At 39.0% G+C, this 18,552-nt stretch overlaps 1 protein-coding gene and 1 pseudogene across 1 annotated transcript in view; one reads left to right on the top strand and one right to left on the bottom strand.

Annotated features, from left to right (window-relative positions):
* The window catches only part of Pdzd8 (PDZ domain containing 8), a 49,697-nt gene that overhangs the window by 21,314 nt on the left and 9,831 nt on the right, over positions 1 to 18,552 (top strand). The window contains exon 3 of the mRNA NM_001033222.3: positions 9,107 to 9,209. Within this exon, the coding sequence (NP_001028394.2) occupies positions 9,107 to 9,209 (103 nt within the window). The remainder of the gene's footprint in view (positions 1 to 9,106; positions 9,210 to 18,552) is intronic.
* On the bottom strand, positions 1,683 to 2,177 carry Rps12-ps3 (ribosomal protein S12, pseudogene 3; annotated as a pseudogene).

The raw sequence follows: 18,552 nt of genomic DNA, 5'->3' as shown, positions 1-18,552 counted from the left end.
GCAATGGGCGTGTGAAGTTAGTAATAGTTACATTGCATCAGTAGGAAGAGCATGCAGAGAGAAGAACAGAACCCTTGACCTGTTGGTTGGTGCTACCCATATTTAGGGTGGGATTTTCCTTATCAGTTAACCTAACCTAGGAACTCACGAATAGGTGTGGCCAGAGGTTTGTTTCCATGATGATTCTAAATCCTGTCCAGTCTAACAGTCAAAAAGATTAATCATCAAAATCTACTTGTCAGCTTGTCATTCAAGTACACTTTTAAGCTATAATTTTCCACTTCTGACCTACATAGTTTCCTGCAAATGTATTCAGTCCAACTTCAAAGTCCCACTAGTCTTTAACACTTGGAACACTGTTTAGATGTGCAAAGTCAAATTCTCTTCTGAGTGATTGCTAATCAAGCAAAAAGATGTGAGTTTTAATCCTCAGCAACCACGCAAAAGTTGAGTATGGCTTCATGAACTTAAAACCCAGCATCGCAAGGCGAAGACAAGCAAATCCTGACCGTCTGCAGACTCCTTGGCTCAGCTGAGACTGAGCTTCAGGTTCAATAAGAGTCTGGTTTGTGGGTTTGTTTGTTTTAAAAAAGAACAATACAGGACGTATCCATATCATCCTCTAGCCTTTCACATTCATGTTCCTGAGTCTAAGCACCTGTGTGCTCACATGTGTGCAGCACACAAGAAGATAGAAAATATGAAAATCCCACACAAATTCACCAAGTCTCAGGCGCTAAACATATGCTGGGCATTTCTTGCTTTGGTCAGATCATCTCTTATTCTGTCTGGGCTCCAAAAGGCTTAGGTAGCTCCATCCTTTGAGTTCTGATCCCCGTACACATATAGTTTCTCTCTTGGGCCAGGTCTACTCCTTGTCTGCAGCTTTTCTCAGCAGATGACATGTGGCTCTGGCATTTCCAACTTCCTGGAATGTACAATTTAGGCTTCCCCTTCATATCTTCAGGCAGTGTCCTCTTGGCAGATACTCTAACTGCCACACATTGTCTGGCCTCTGCAAGTCACCATGGTATAAGTTTTATACTTCCCCACCTTCCTTAATCTTGCAACTTTCCTGTGGATCACACACTGTCAGGTTTTATATTTCCCTGGGATGAAGCCTGGTCCCCTTAGACCACAGTTCAACTGCCTTTGTGTCTGATTGGGGAAAACAGTTCCTTAAGTAGAGAACCCCGTTAGCTGTATATCCCCTTAAATTCTTTTCACATTAACTACACTGACAGAGCCTTTGATGGATGGATACCTTTCCTCTTGTCCCAGTTTAGGGCAATGTCTCTCTTTAATGGTGCTAGTAATAGCTAGTTACAGCTGGTATTAACCCGCCTTGTCTATAACTTTACATTTACTTGCTGTCTTCTTTACTAAATTGTGTGGGTTTTTTTTATGTTTTGCTTCACTTTTTCCTTTTTTTTCTTAAATGTAAACTTGGATGAGAGCAGAAAGCAATAGCCATGACACAAACTGAATGTTCTTCTGTGATGACATCTCTTCTACCAAACAAAATATTCCATTACTTTTTAATTCAGCCTGGCTCAGGTTCTCAGAATGCAGCCTCACTCTTTACTAGATCCTAAGACACACGGCCTCTAGCCTGCTCACTGATAGCAGCATCCTTGCTCTCTTCTGAAACCTTGTGATCTGGGCTTCTTTTTTTTTTTTTTTCAGCCAAAATTTATTTATTTCTTGCACTTGAAGTATTCCTCGATGACATCCTTGGCCTGAGATTCTTTGCCATAGTCCTTAACCACTACGCAACTGCAACCAACCACCTTCCGTGGTTTGCCCTCTCGATCGATTTTACAGAGGCCTACCCATTCCCCTAGTTTCTTGTTGTCATCAACCTTTATCAGGTTGATTTGGTGCTCAGCACAAAGTGCCTCCACCAGCTTGACATACATGGGCTCATCACAGTTGGATGCGAGCACACACAGATGGGCTTGGCGCTTGTCTAAGGCTTTGGCAGCTTCGCGTATGCCACGTGCTAGGCCATCGTGGATGAGGGCGGTCTTCAGCACCTCTTGTAGAGCAGTGTTGACGTCCATTACACCTCCAGCAGCTATGCCTTCCTCGGCCATGGCGGTGAATCACGGGTGACGCCGAATCTTGAACGCACCCGAGCTTCCGCCTCCGCGCAAGTCGGCGGCGGCAGGGGAAAAAGGTGATCTGGGCTTCTATGTCTACATTTTTCTCAGTATTCTGGTCTTCCAGATTCCTATCAGAATGGCCCATTTTACTCTGCTTATTGAGTTCTAATGTTTTTCTAACCCAGTGTTTCAAACTCCTCCACATTCCTTCTATAAGCCAGTTACAAAGGCCTGTGAACCTCATAGTCAAGTTTATCAGAGCAACAGCCCCATTTCTTGGTACCAGTTTTCTGAATTAGTTTCCTGGTGCTCTGATAGAATACCCGACTCACAGTTTGAGGGTACAGTGCACCATGGTGTAGTGCCCATATGTAAATGTAACACATAAATATGAAGAACTTGCAAGCCATGGGTTCTCTGGTATGTCCAGTTCTAGTCTGTCCTCATGAAATTGTTCCTTTCCTTGACTTTTCCCCCGTTTTATACTTCATGAATCTCAACAGCATCAACACTTTGATTCATTTGTTTAGTTTGGTAATAGATTTCATATAGTTGCAGGCTTGCTTTATTATTATATAAACACAAAAACATAGTACAAAGACTTAGAGTCACTTGCAATTCTCCTGGCACTGTCCAAGCTTGAAGGTATGCTGTAAGTGCTGTGTTTATCAGTTCTCTCTGCTGGCTTACTCTGTGCCACTATTTTTCTGCAGCCATAGTCCTGAACTAGAGTCAGGTTGGATGGTGCTTGTATTAGTCAGGATTCTCTAGAGTCACAGAACTTATCGAATGTCTCTCTATATTGGTATAACTTAGAGTCTACAGTCCAACTAGCCCAACAATGGCTGTGAATGGGAAGTCTAAGAATCTAGTAGTTGCTCAGTTCCACAAGACTAGGTATTTCAGCTGATCTTATGTATAAGCTGGAATCCTGAAGAAGTAGGCTCCAACAGATGTGCTGGCAAGTAAGTGCAATCGGGTGAAGAATGAACCCGTCCTTTTTCCGCTGTCCTTATTTAGACCTCCAGCAGAAGGTATGGCCCAGGTTAAAGGTGTGTACCACCACGCCTGGATTTAGAACATGTTCTGTCCCAGGCTAGCATTGAATTTAAAGATATGCTTTCCCCAGTCTCTTGGGATTAAAGGTGTGTACTACCTTGTCTGAGCCTAAATTTTTCATGGCCACTGTGCCTTAAGATCTGAATCAAAAGCATGTGTTATGCCTGTATTTTCCAGTCTCAGGATCTGGATCACAGGTGTTCCCTCCATTCTGGATTGCAGTTCATTCCAGTTGTAGTTAAGTTAACAACCAAGAATAGCCATTACAGTGCTCATAGACTTGAAAAACAAAAGCTAGCAAGTTTTAAAGATTAATCATGTCAGGCTTGACTCTCATTGTTTGTAAGATGTTCTCACATTCTTTGTACCTGGTTTATAGCCACTGCAGCACTCTCACATAAAGTGCTCGTTGGTTTTGCTGTAGCTGCTGATGCGTTTGCTGCTGTTTCCTGGTTGCATTTTCTGCTTTTATGGGGAGTTTTAGAGTCAAGCCATGCTGCCACTCTTTGACAGCTTCCCACAACCAGTAGTTGCCTGTTTTACTTTTTATTAATTATGTGAGTAAAGTCTTTTAAAATTGTATTACCTGGTTTTTGTTTCACGTGTTATGGGAAACCATTTCTAAGATAAAAATTTAGTAGAAAGGATGTGTGCTCTTTTTTTTTTTTTTTTTTTGAGACAGGGTTTCTTTGTGCAGCCCTGGCTGTCCTGGAACTCACTCTGTAGACCAGGCTGGCCTTGAACTCAGAAATCCGCCTGTCTCTGCCTTCCAAGTGCTGGGATTAAAGGTGTGCACCACCACTGCCCCATGCAAATGTTTTTTTTTATAATAAAGTTTATGAAATAAGTAAATGTATACATAAATATGAGCCCATTTATCTTCAAAAAATATATAAAGGAGAAACAATTTATTCTTTGGATAGTGTCTTAGGATTTCCACTACTGTGAACAGACACCTTGACCATGAAAGGCAACTCTTATAAAGGCTTACATTTAATTGGGGCTGGCTTACAGTTTCAGTGCTTCTGTCCATTATCATCAAGGTGAGAAGCATGATGTCATGCAGGCAGACATGGCACTGGAGGAGCCAAGAGTTCTACATCTTACTCTGAAGGTAGCCAGGACTAGACTTGTCTTCTTCAGCAGGCAACCAGGAAGAGGTTCTAGGTCATACCTGAGCATGTAAATGAGACCTCAAGGCCCCGCCTCCACAGTTACACACTTCCTCTAACAAGGCTACACCTCCTAGTAGTGCCACTTCCCATGGGCCAAACATTATCAAACCACCACAGATAGTATTATATATATATTTATGGTAAAATGTTTATTTAGTTCCTCATGGAAGCCTACTCATAGAATTTCAAAGTCCATTTATAAGAGGTGCTGGTTTAAGTGTTAAAATTCTATTTTGTGTTTGTGACTCTTCCAAGACTAATAAATAGGAAAAAATAGCACCTTTTATGGTTAAAATTTTTATTTTTATGAATGATATTAAATGCTTATGGTAATATCTTTCAATATTTTAATGATTTGTCTATGACATTTATTTTGTTCTGTACTTTTAAATTAGTCTTATCTATATCAGATAAAGATCACTTTATATTTCATTGAAATTTATCTTGTCTCAATACTAATGGACACATCTTAGTTGACATTGTTGGTCTTCCTATGGGGTTGTCATCCTCTTCAGTTCTTTTGATCCTTTCCCCAACTCTTCCATAGGGGTCCCCAACTTAAGTCTAATGGTTGGCTCTAAGTATCTGCATCTGTCTTAGTCAACTGCTGGTAGAGCCTCTCAGAGGACAGCCATATCAGGTTCCTGTCTGTAAGTACAATATGGTATCAGGAATAGTATCAAGAATTGGTGCCCACCCATGGGATGGATCCTAAGTTGGGTCGGTCACTAGTTGGCCATTTGTTCAGTCTCTGCCCATTTTTGTCCCTGCATTTCTTTTAGACAAGAGCAGTTTTGGGTGGACAGTTTTGTAGGTGGGTTGGTGTCCCCATCTCTCTACTAAGGGTACTGGTCCTGTCTGACTACTGGAGGTGGTCTCTTCAAGTTCCATCTCCCTAATGTTGGGCATTTTGGCTAAGGTCACTCACATTGAGTCCTGGGAGGCTCCCCCATCCCAGATCTCTGGGACTTTCTAGAGGTTCTCCCATGCCCCCACCCCCAGCAGCTGTATATATCTACTCATTCTCCCATAACCTCATTATGTAGTCCATCTTCATTCTCCTCTAGTTTTACTCTTTCCTAATTCCAAGTAACACTTGTCAGAAAACAGAAGTATGCCAAATGTAGTTATAGATCCAGTTAGCTTTAACTTTCAATTCATTAACCCCTGTTCTATAAAATGCATGAGCATGCCCACCAAACATTAGCCAAACAGTGGGGTTTATAAAATTGGATCAGACAGCAATACTGAAAAAAGCTGATGAGTTAACATCAGGTTACATTTTTGTTGTTGTTGTTGTTTCTTCTCTCTCTCTCTCTCTCTCTCTCTGTGTGTGTGTGTGTGTGTGTGTGTGTGTGTGTGTGTGTGTGTGAAGGAGGGAGGGAGAGAGGGAAGAGGAAGGAAGGTAGGAAGGAGAGGGTAGAGGAGAGACAAAAGAGTTGGTATTTCATGAAGGCCCAAAGAGTGTGATAGATCCCCCTGGAGCTGGAGTTATTTGATATGGGTGCTGGAAAATGAACTTGGGTCCTCTGGAAAGGCATCAAGTACTGTTTGTTAACCCGTGAACCATTTCTTCAACTCCAGGTTACTCTTCTGTAAACATTAAAGCAGAATGGATTTGCTTATTATGCTGGTAGAGATAGGTTGAAATCTGTTTTCAGGACAGATTGGTCTGTTTGGGCATTTATTTCCTTCAAGTTTCAAATTGATTATGTGACATTGTGTAAAGGGGTGAGGTGGGGAGGGGAGGGTAGATGTTGGGTGTTTTCCTCTATTACTTCAACTTATTTAACCTGGAGCTCATCAATTCATATAGAGCCAGTGAGCCCCGAAGCTCCACCTGTATCCCCTTCTCCCACCCCAGCACTAGTGATATAGGCACATGCCTTCACCCCTGACTTTTTATGTGAGTCATGAGAATCTAAACTCAAAATTCTTGTGCTTGTGTAGCAAGCAACTTCCTATGGTCTATCTCTCTAGCCTGAATGATGTGGCATTTAACAGGGGTGACTCCATTTTGGTTTAATAGTCTGTTCTTTTAGGGTTCAGTAAAGGAACTCAGTTCAAAACAATAGCCTCCTATAATGATTCTGCCCGCTTGTCTATACATTTACTTATTCTAAAAATTTAATGTGAGTGGAATTAATGTGTTCATTTGTGACTGACTTTTTTGACTTAGCAAGTTTTTGTTTGTTTGTTTGTTTGTTTGTTTGTTTGTTTTGAGACAGGGTTTCTCTGTATAGTCCTGGCTGTCTTGGAACTCTGTAGACCAGACTCAGAAATCCGCCTGCCTCTGCCTCCCAAGGCCGTGCGCCACCACCACCCGGCACAGCAAGCTTTTATATTTCACCCATATTACAGAATGTTCTAGTAAATACTTCATAGTGTTGTCAAATAATACTCCGCTGGAGCAGAATTGCTAAGATATACTTCATATTTTAACTTTTTAGGCAACTGACAAACTATTCTCCAAAGTGACTGTACCATTTTACATTTTAATAGTAATGCATGACACCCCAGTTTCTCTTTAACCCTTTTCTTTTTAAAGATTGTAGACAGCCTAGTGAATGGGCTTGAAGTGGTTTGGGTTTGTATTAGTTTCATGGTTAATAACAAGTGCAACCGTGTGCATATGGTGCCCAGGAAAGTCAGAGAAGACTTGATCCTTTGCAATTGGAGTTATAAATAGTTTTAAGTGTCTGAGTGTTGGGAACCAAACCCAGGTCTTCTGCAAGAACAGTAAATGGTCTTGATTTCTGACCCATCTCTCCAGCCTGTCTCCTTTTGCCTATTTTAAAATTGTGTTATTTTATGTTTTTTGTTATATTATAACTTTTTCTTCCTTCTAAATATTTGGCTTCTATCAAATACATTTGAAAATATTTTTTTCATTCTGAGAAATGTTTCATTTATGTGATGGTACCCTTTGAAATATAAAAATAATTAATTCTTTTGGGGGTTTTGTTTGTTTTATCTCTGTGCTGGGACCTATCTCAGGACCTGTACCAGTTAGACAAGTACTCTGCCACTAAGCTAGAGGCCAGCTTTTTGTTGGTCTAATTTTATAAGTCTACACTTTCTGTCATAATAAAGTACAATTTAGTCTAGGGCAAGACTTAGTTTTGTCGGTTCTCCCCCCCGCCCAATATCTCACATTTAATAATGTGACTGTTTTGACTTAATTTTTTTGTTATACATTGTGTTATTTTAAAAACATTTTGAAGTCACTATGAAAAATGTAGAATGATTTCAGGAAGAAATCTGGTTTTTGACTCTTGATCTGATCAATAGTACTGCCTAGAGTCTGGGTCTCCAGCTGGTACAGTTTCTCTGCTTGCTGGGGAAGCCTGAGGCAGTTCAGTCCCTGAGCAGATGAGGGCAGCAGTGTTTTAGTGAATGAGAATTCTTACTCTTCTAAAAACAGCATTTTAAAGTTAGAGATTTTCTTAATCTGTTTAACCTGTCTTCTTTTTGGTGATAGTTATTAGGCACTAAGTTTAAAGCCTTTTTTAAAGATTCTTTAATATTTAAATTTAGGAACTTTCTTTCTCTACCCTCATAAATTATTCAGGATTCTCAGTTTATGGTCCCAGTTCGTAAGATGTGAATATGATCTGGGGATCAGTGTCTTCAAACTTAGGACATAATTTTCTCAAATTTCCATGGTGCATTTTTCCATTCTCCTTTTATTATTTTGTTGCTACCTGTGCTCTTTAAGTAGTGGTAAAGTAGTAGAGTAACACCTAGTATGCTAGTAAATGCTAAAGTTTTCCTCTGCTCACTCTAGAGACGAACTGGCAGGTTTCAGTCTCATTGTGAGGGTGGATAATATAGAAGTTGGACGCATGGACAATGCCCTTTCTTTTCTTCAATATAAGAATTTTTATGTCATCTCAGCATTAGACCCGGTGTCCTTTATAGAACTGAATATTAAACATGGATTAAGTGTTTCTTTTATTCTGTTAATGGTTGTTTTCAACATAAGGAAAGACAGTCTAGAGAGATGGCTCAATGGTTAAGAGTACTACTGTCTGTCCTTCCAGGGGGCCCTGTTGATTTCCCAACACCCACAACTATCGATAACTATACTTCCAGATGGTCTGATGCCCTCTTGGCACCAGACATGCACGTGGTACACAGACAGACATACAGGCAAAACATTCATACACATTTTTAAAGGAAAGAAGTAATAAATAATGAACATCTGTTTTGTTTACCACTCTGCTAATAAGTACTTTATGTATATTGTCTTCTAATTTTAAAACTAGTTCTTCCTTAATGCTGTTTTTTTTTTTTCTACAGTTTCCTGAGAGGGAAACATATTAGGAAAGTAAAAATTTAACTAGGCTCACTTAGGTGGTGAAGTCAATATGTGTGGTCATATTCGATGGCGGTATCCTCCATATTACATTTTACAGAAATGATATACTTATATGCATCACTGTGCAACTTGTTTTGGTTTTAAATCCAACAGTATTTTGAAAAATCTCCTTCTTGATTACTACTGTATAGAGATAATTTGGCCAATTGTTTTACCTCATGAGTATATGTTTCAGTTTATTTAACTTGGCTACTGAAAAATCAGCTGCCAAGGAAACCTTTAACTTGAGCCTTTCTTGGCTTTTCCACTAGAGGGTGTAACAAATGTTTCTTTTTGTTATTGCTATTAAAATGTAATGTGTTTACTTCTCCTTATGATTATCAGGAAGGAAATATTTATTGCATATAATTGGTATAGTACCCTTCCTGTTCTGTTTTTTTCTGCAGGTTATTCATTTTTGGATCCTATGACAGAGAAACAAATGTTCATTGCACACTTGAGCTGAGCAGTGGTGTTTGGGAAGAAAAACAAAGGAGTTCTATTAAGACGGTAAAATGCATAGTTTTGCATTTATGTAAGATTTATTCTATAAGTATGCCTTTATTAGTATTTCTGTATTTCTAGATATATTGTTGGTCATAAGTAAGTTATTTTCTTTTTTGCTAAGCAGCATCAGTAACAAAGTAGATCACCTGGAACTGGTAATGAACACACTGCATAAGAAGCAGTCTGTTCTGCTTGCTTTTCAAAATGTCAGTGTTGTTTCAGTGAAGGAATCAAAGGTTATAACTTGTTCATGTGTGCAGGTGCACATGTGTGAGCCCACATGTAAAAGCCAGGGCTCTGTGTAATTCCTTAGACAACATCTACCTTTGTTTCTTTCTCATGGTCTCTGACTGGCCTGGAGCTCACTAAGTAGGTTAGATGGGCTGGCCAGCCAGCCCAGAAATCCACCTGTCTTTTCTCCTTTCTAGAACTACCATGCTTACAAAACAAAATTTAAAAAAATGGGTTCTAGAAAGTCTAACTTAGGTTCCTCATGCTGAAAAGGCAAACACTTTATGACTGAGCTATCACCCCAGCCCCTGGAAGGAATTAGTTTTCCTGCGTGCTTCAGATGCTGTGTGTGCATCCACTGTGCTTACTCACTCAGCAGGATTTTATCTAGAGCTGCTTTTGCTGGGCTCAAGTTCTGATGCTGGAGAAACAGTTCAAGACAGACGGATTCTGTTCCTGTGGGACTCGTGTCAGCTAGAAGTATGCTCGGTAGAAGACTGGGTAAAGAAGCAGCAGCTGTCAGTAACCCTGAAAAGTGGGGAGCTGTCCCTGGAGCTTGACAGCTGCTACTCTGAAGAAAGCAAAATGAAAGTTATAAAAGGATGCTCTTAGACCTTACTGACTATTCAGTGCATCCTTCAATTTAAAAATGGGTAGCAAAGATTTTCTTGGAAGAAATGGAATAATTTTTCCCTGAGTGGGAAATAGAAATGAAGTTAAACTGATAGAGGAGGATTGGCTGATTCACAGAGCTGGGTTATGACAGACACAAGAGTTGTTAAAGATCGTGAATGTGGTAGGAGAAGGTTACGAATTCCTCCATATGTCTCTCAATATGAGGTGCCTTTCTCTGGCACCCACTACCTTATGTTTTGAGACAGGGAATCTTATTGAACCTTGAGTTCATATTTTGGCTATGCTAGCGGGCCAGGGACTCTAAGGGACTTGGATCTCTAGGTTCCATCCTGCCCCACCTCCCGCCCCTGGCACTGGGTTTAGAGACTAGCATTGCCATGCCCACCATTTATTTAAGTTGCTTCTTTTTTTTTTTTTTTTTTTTTTTTTTTTTTTTCCTTGAGACAGTTTCACTGTGTTACCCTGGCTAGCCTGGAACCTGTTAATATAGACCAGGCTGGTTTGAACTCATAGAGATCTGCCTGCCTCTGCCTCTGCCTCCCAAGTGGCTGGGATTATAGTTGTGTGCTCTCACTCCCAGCCAGCATTTGTGTGGATGCTGGGAAACAAAGGTCAAAACCTTATGCTTGTGTAGTTAGCCAATTAGCTATCTCTCTAGGCCAAGGTAGGTAGGCAGATAGAGCACAATCTCTCTCTCTCTCTCTCTCTCTCTCTCTCTCTCTCTCTCTCTCTCTCTCTCCCCCCTCTTCGTTCCTTCCCTCCCCCTCTCCCTTTTTCTTTCTTCCTGCTTGTAATTCCTGTACCAACTTTAAGTTTACATTTTCAATCAATTTGAAGTAGTTTCTCCAGGAAATGAAATAACCAGTTTTAGAGTTTATACCAAGATATATAATTTAAGAAGGAGATTATTGTTTTGTCTGGGTAAATTTTGGCTTCACTTTGAGTTGCTTATAACTTGCCATTGCTGCTGGCCTTTTCAGTTTTCTTTATTTTATCTTCAAATATATGAGATTAGACAGATTTAATATTTTATAGCAAAGGTTAGTAAGACTTTTTAAATTTTGAATTATTATTTTAGAACCTAGCATATGTCACGGGTAGCTGTCAAGGGAGAATAATTTTACCAGGTGTTAAAAATGTCAACAAAAGTGTCAACAACCAATAAAGTGAAATTTTGTGAATTTAATAATTCTAGGAAGGCAAATTACATTGGCAGAATTGAGTTATATAATATGAGAGATTCTGTGTGTGTGTTTGTGTGTGTGTACACGCACGCATGCATGTACATATGCTTGTGGAGGCTAAAGGCCAACCTCCATTATTATTCCAGGGCTAGGAAAAAAACTCTTATTATTCTAGAAAACAAAAACAAAAACCTTCTTTTTGTTCAGATGAGATCTCACTGGCCTGGAACTCACTGAGTAGTAGGCTAAATGAGCCAATGAGCATTGGGTTCCAGAGATCTTGTCTCTGTCTCCAGCACAGGAGTTACAAAGTATGTGCCACCATGCCCAGGTGTGGTGGGGCTTTTGTTGTTGTTGTTGGTTTTGTTTTTTAATGTGGGCAGTGGGTGTCAAATTCTCAGATTCCCCCATGTTTTCACAGTCAACACTTTACCAACTGGAGAATAGAATTGTAAATGGATTTTATATGGCTAGTTGACAAGAAAACAAACTTGTTTGATAGCTTTTTTTTTTTTAAGTTAGTAGAAATAGAGGCAGTAAAGGAGGCACTCCTGAAGTGAGTGTGTGCTAATGAGCTGGGACACGAATGAGCATATACCCAAAGCACTGGGCCAACAGTCTGAGGGCCCTCTGTATGTTACTCACTACTGTCTTCTCTAGCATTTGTCAGTCCTAGGCTGCTTTTATGCCTACTGTGTTTCTTGCATGTAGCCCAGATGGGGAAATGTTTCCTGCCATCCTGCCACTGACTTCTTTTGTAGGCTAATCTTGATGCTGCTTTCTGCAGTTGCTACTCTTGCCACAACTCTTCCCCCGTGAAGTAGCCATATAAAGGTAAAATGTTAGTGTTACCAACTGACAAGATGGTGAGGTAAGCGATAGGTCCTGCTGGATAGGAAACTCAGTCTGCCCCTGAGGAGAGAAGTCGCACACCACTGGTGGGTAGCAGTGACAGAAAGCTTGAGAAGTCTGTTGCTGCCAGCTACACAAGTATTAATAAGTTTCTTAGACTATTGCAATTCAGTGGCTGAATGTTCTGGAAGGAAAGAGGAGGCTTTCCTTTAGGGTCTGATTGGCAAAAATTATCATGCCCTGATGCTTGATTAAATCCCTGAGTAATTCCTTATTGCTCCAAAGATAAGGACAGGCCGTTTAGTATGGCCAGGAAAGTGACCTGGTAAGCCTGGTCCCTTCATATTCCCTCCCACTCTGAGCTTTAGTCACACTAGCAGTCACTGCTGCTTACTGGCCTTATTCTGTACTATACATCTCCGGTAACTGTATATCCTTCCCAAATTGTCCTAAAGTTCTTTCTTGAAGACTGGGCATGTGCTAACCCAGCTTGTTTCTCCATGTACATCTATGTTCTCCAGAGTTCTGCTTGTGCCAGGTCTTAGCTTGTCTGCCCTTGTTCAGATATATTCATGGACTTCTTTCCTGTTCCATTCCTGGAGAGTTCCCTGTTGTTTCAAGTTCTCAGTGTCAGTAGCTTTCCGCTGTACTTGATGGATGTGAAACACTCATGGGAAATAAGAGTGAACTAGAGAAACCAGGGTATTCTTCCTCCTGGCAGCTGGTTTATCCTTCTTGGCCCACTCTTCTCACAGGACAAACCACCATTCCAGTTTCCACCACATATGTCTATCCTTCAGTCTGAGGTTGATAGTGTCCTCTTACTTTTGCTGGTATCTGGGTTTTATCCTGGAATTCAGTTTTTCTCTTACCCACAAGTTACTCCCTTTTGCTCTTGGTTTCACATATTTAAGAATTTTCACTTGCCACAGCAATGTCACCTACCTACCATAATCACTTCTGGGGACCTTCCCTAACTGACACAGACTCGCGTGTTAAGTACTTGTCACAGCTGGAGTATTAGTTATATTTGTATAATTGTACAACTTGATCCCTAGTGTCTGCAGCAGAACCTTCTGTTACAGTAAGTACCTGGATAGGTTTGGCTCTGCATATTCTGGGAAGACTAAGTCTAACTATCTAGACATCAATCTCCAAGTACCTTACCGATTTTTCTCCCAGACTGCCGTGGTTTCAGCATGACTTTTAGTCAGGCCTTGATTTCCTTTTTCCTTCCCTTGAATATATCCCATCTCTTTTAAGGAAATAAAAATACTTAGGATGAGGAAGTCTACCAAATTAGATTTATTAATCAACATTGCTTATATAAAGAGCTGTTTCTTCAGTGTGAGAATCTTAGTTTACAATTGTAGTTCCCAGTCATGTACTTTCTTTCTGGCAGGACTAAAAACAAAAGAATGCCTCATGAGTGTAATTCAGCATAACTGAAATAAATGACTTGATGTGATTTAAAATTGAACTATCTTCATTTTGTTTTTAGTTTTGGACAATTTTAGAAGCCTTGTTGGATAATAATGAATAAAAAAATCTACATTTCCAGATTTCTCTACATATTACTGACAGTCCCCACAAATGATTTAAAAGGGCTTTCTGAAAAACTGTAATTTTAAGTAAAAACATTTGACTTTTAAATACATTAGGCCAGGTGCCTTAGGACTTGGCATTTTGGTGTGTTTACTTAAGGCCACATGCCTGGCAGGTGGAGTTTTGGTGTGCCTATTTAACCATTTGCCATTTGCAGTCTTAATCTCATCAAAAGGAAGAGAAAGATTAAAGCAAACAAAGCTTTGTTTTGGAAATGTCAGTCTTTTATGAAAACTTTGCTTTAGTTCAGCTTGATAACATTTGAGAATACAGTAGGGACTCAATGAAATTTTAACCATATGTAATATTTTATAATTGGTTTCTTAAATAAGGCAAATGCATTTCAGCTCAAATAGTAAATTCTATATAATATTTTCACTCTTAAAAAGTTCATCTTAGTTAAAAATAAGGGATGAGATTCTTTGTCTCAGATTTTTATACTCTGGTATGGTTATGAAATTCTGGGAACGAGTAAGAATTTGTGTTAAAATATTATTTACTTTAAATCAAAGTAGTCTAGGACACTAAGAAACAATATGAGGTGTGGTCTGTCAAGAGAAAGAGGTCAGCATTTCTGTGTGCATCATGTATTGCTATTAGTAGCTCTGAACATGTCGGAGCTTCAGAGCAAAAGTACCGTGAGCTTCTGATAAAGGAAAGGCGTGGCGTTCTTGGGGAAAGCGAGAAAATAATGTGTTAAAGAGGTGACAAATGGAGGAAACATCACAGTGTACTTAGGGTTTTGAGAGAGCACAGAGAACATTTCAGAGTGGAAGACATAGTGTAAGACCCCACAGGAAGGGTATCTGAGTGTACTGAGTGGCTAGAATGATCTGTCCAAGTTCACTGAGAGAATGCAGGAAAATTATTCAAAACAAGAGTAAAAGCTTTACATAGAATCTGAGAAATGTAGTTATTACTTTCAAGACAGTAGAAACTATGGAGGGTTTTAGAATAAAACTTTTTAAAAATATTTATTTATTATGTATACAGCATACAGATTTCTGTCTGCATGTATGCCTGCAGGCCAGAAGAGAACGCTAGATCTCATTATAGATGGCTGTGAGCCACCATGTGTTATATCATCTGCACTGATGGTATCCAGTGTGCCTGGGTTCAAGTCCACATTCTTCCACTCTAGTTGTGTGATGCTGAGCACTTCACTTCAACTACTAGAGAAGAGAAATAAACAGTGGTCTCCTTAGATCAAAGGCTGTAAAATAACTCCATCTGCATAATCGGTACACGAAGTTTTCTTTTTAAATTTGATTAAAGCCTTTATTAATGCTTTGATCTGAAACAAATTTAAATTTTATACACCCAATCTAGTGAAATAAAAAGTAAGAAAAGTAGGCAAAGGTATGGAATACACATCTGCCTTAGCCCCTTGGCCCATGCCTTCAAAATCTTCCTATAACAAGGTAAGGAGGGCAAATAAAATAGTTTCTTGGGCCATGATGACACAGTGGTTAAGAGTACTTGCTATTCTTGGAGAGAACCTGGGTTCAGTTCCCAGCACCTGATAGCTATATGATGGCTTAAAACTATCCATAACTCCATTTCCAGTTCCAGGTATATATGTAACACACCCTGTTCTGCTTTCTGGGGGCAGCAGATGTATAAATTGCTCACATACATATATACAGACAAAATATTGATAAAAATTTAAACATGAGTTTAAATTTTAAAAACTATTTTTAAAGATGAGAAAGCCAAGCAGGGTATGGTGGCCATTACCTTTAAATTCCAGCATTCAGTAGGCAGAGCCAGGTAGATATCTGAGTTCAAAGATAGCCTGCTATACAAAGTAAGTTCCAGGGTAAGCTAGGACTACAGAGAGAAACCCTCTCTCAAAAAACAAAACAAAAAAATTAACAAGCAAACAAAAAAATAAGAGAACCAAGTGGTTACTCTTACATAAGCAGATAAGCAGGTTTACTATAATAAGGAGGATGGTTTATTTGAGAGAATGCCCTTGTTAGGGAATACTTAGGTAGCTAGTGAAAAGGGGTATCATGTCTGTGTCGTATTTTCAGATGATTCAGGAAAAAAAATGCAAGAGAAAAGTAAATGTGCTGAAACTCTAGTCAGGAAATGTGGCTCAGGATAAGTAGGAAAAAATTGCAACTCTTCTTCTGTTACTACTGAAATTATTTCAAGATAAAAGGTTATTTTTAGAAAAGTATATTTTAAAATAGCTTTCCCTAAGACTCCCCCATAGACTTTGTAATATATGAATCACTTTGCAGAAGTATATTGTTACTATGTAAAGGTGAAGGTTAATTTGGTGACTCTGATTAAGAGCTGTTTTTCTTTAACAAGAATTTAAAAGGATGAGAGTATTCTGTGCTATTGTTTCCATAACAACCCCAGCCTTTGCCTACTTTTCTTACCTTTTTATTGCACTAGAATGATTGTATAAAATTTAAATTTGTTTCAGATTAACAAAGGCTTTAATCAAATTTAAAGAGAAGATAACTTAAGTATATTGATTTTTTTCAGATGGAATTATTTTAACATCCTTTTGAATCTAAGCAGAAGGCCATTTTTTATTACTTAGATATCTTACGTCATTTGTATTTATATAATGAAATTTTTATATTTCTATGCCTCTGCTGTCTCTGTAACTGAAAGATGCAGTCCTAATTTACCATTCAGTTACTTTAGAAACTAAGTTATCTGATTGCCAAGCTAGTATTCTGTTTTGAGAGGCCTTATTTTTCATCCAAAAGAAAGTCTTTCTGAGGAAAAATTATGGAGGTGCCTGATTTATGTTTGACATTTATGCCCAGTTTCATTTAGTCATGACAACAACCCAGTGTCCTATGATAGTGCGACTTCTCTGTGACTTGGATATGGTTTGTTTCTCCTAAAGGTTAATGTTAGAAACGTGTCCCAGTTTGGCAATATAGAATAGAAGATGATAGAACCTTTAAGCAAGTGGAGCCTTGAGGGAAGTCCTTGGGTCACAGAGCTATTCTCAGAAAAGTTAAAGTAGCTCTCATAGGACCCCTAGAGCTTTCTAAGACAGTTATGAGGAGCCCAGCTGCGTCCCTCTGGCTTCCTGCAATGCTGTGTGCTTTCTCTTATACTGTTAGCACGGTAGTAAGCAAGGCTACTTATTATGAGATCCTCAGGAGAGCTGACCTGTGCCATATCAGTGAACCCCCAAACATCTAAGTAGACCCATTTTCTTCATAAATATTCTGTTCCAGGCATTTTTTTGGTTGTAACAAATAAGAACTAATGTATTCTCTTTATAAATAAATCCTACAAACCAAATGTACCAGCATATGCATTTAGTCCCAGCACTGGAAGCAGAAGCAGGGAGATCTCTGTAAGTTTGAGGTTAGCTTGGTTTACATAGTGAGTTCCTGGGTAGCCAGGGCTATATAGTTGAGACCCTGCCGGAGGGAGGGAGGGAGGGAAGGAAGGAAGGAAAAAAAAGTTTGGTAAAACTAATATGTAGAGCCAGAAATTCAAACCCCACTGAGTACAATAGTATTCCAACTAACAAGTGTCCTTCAAAAACTTTTTTTTTCAATATGTCGTAACTCTTGGGGCTTGGGAGAATAATCAAAATTTGGTGGGTTTTCTCCTGTTCATTAGAAGTTAGCTGCTAAATAGGTACGCATCACTGCCGTAAGGAAGATATTTACCTGTAGAGTTCATGTGAGAGAACTTAGAATTCATTCTTGACCCTATACAGATCTACCCATTTAAGCACTATGGCATGTTAGCATGGTGTGTGTGTGTGTGTGTGTGTGTGTGTGTGTGTGTGTGTGTATGTGTGTGTGAAAGAGAGAATGAATGAATGAGACTCTAAAGGGAGGTTAGGGGAGAGGAGACAGATTATCACTATCATTGAGACAAAAACATAAAAATTTGTAAATAGGTTAAACTATAATGACAGGTCTTTGAAACCTCCATGGGTAATTTATTTCTGGATATCAGGGACTAGACAGTTATCATTAGTATATTAAATATTTATCTTCAAGCTCTGGCTTATAATTGAGAGGTCAAGATTTCTAAAACTAAGGCTGACAAGATGGATCTGTGACTAAAACCCAACAACCCAGGTTTGATCCCAGAACCTACATGGTTCAGAGAATACCTACAGTGTACACATACACATTAAATAAAATAATGTTCCAAAGCCCATCTAATGACATGGACTATTCCTGCTGAATTTGAGAAAAGCAACAGTCAAGATCCATTCACAGTATATGATTATATTTACCATGTCTCAGCTTTGATACAAGTGTCAATTTTATATTAAAGTATAAACAAATGCAAATTCTGGCTCAATTCTTAATTTTTAAAAAAGATTTTATTGTATATGTATGTGAGTACACTGTAGCTGTTTTCAGACACACCAGAAGAGGGTATCAGATCCCATTACAGATGGTTGTGAACCACCATGTGTTTGGTGGGAACTATACTCAGGACCTCTGGAAGAGCTGTCAGTGCTCTTAACCAATGAATCATCTTTCAGCCCCCTCAATTTATAATTTTGTAATAAAGTATAAGCAAATGTAAATTCTAACAGTAGTTCTAGATCGTATGATTGGAAGTGTTTTTCTTTTGATTTTGTTTCTTTAATTTCCAGAATTTCTATTATAGGTATGATCCCTTTAAAAACATTGAATACATTGTGTTTCATGTTTTTAGAATATTTTTGTTTATTGTTTGGCAGTTTCATACATGTATGTATAATTTTTATATTTGATGTGTATATTTTGACCCTCTCTCCCACTTCCCCCAGGACCAGTGACCTTCATACTCCCTTATCTCTCACATCTTCATGTTCTCTTCTTTATGATAGACTTTTATTCTTT

This window comes from Mus musculus, chromosome 19 (genome assembly GCF_000001635.26).
Source record: "Mus musculus strain C57BL/6J chromosome 19, GRCm38.p6 C57BL/6J".
Taxonomy (NCBI): domain Eukaryota; kingdom Metazoa; phylum Chordata; class Mammalia; order Rodentia; family Muridae; genus Mus; species Mus musculus.
This window is presented reverse-complemented; position numbering and strand designations above follow the sequence as displayed.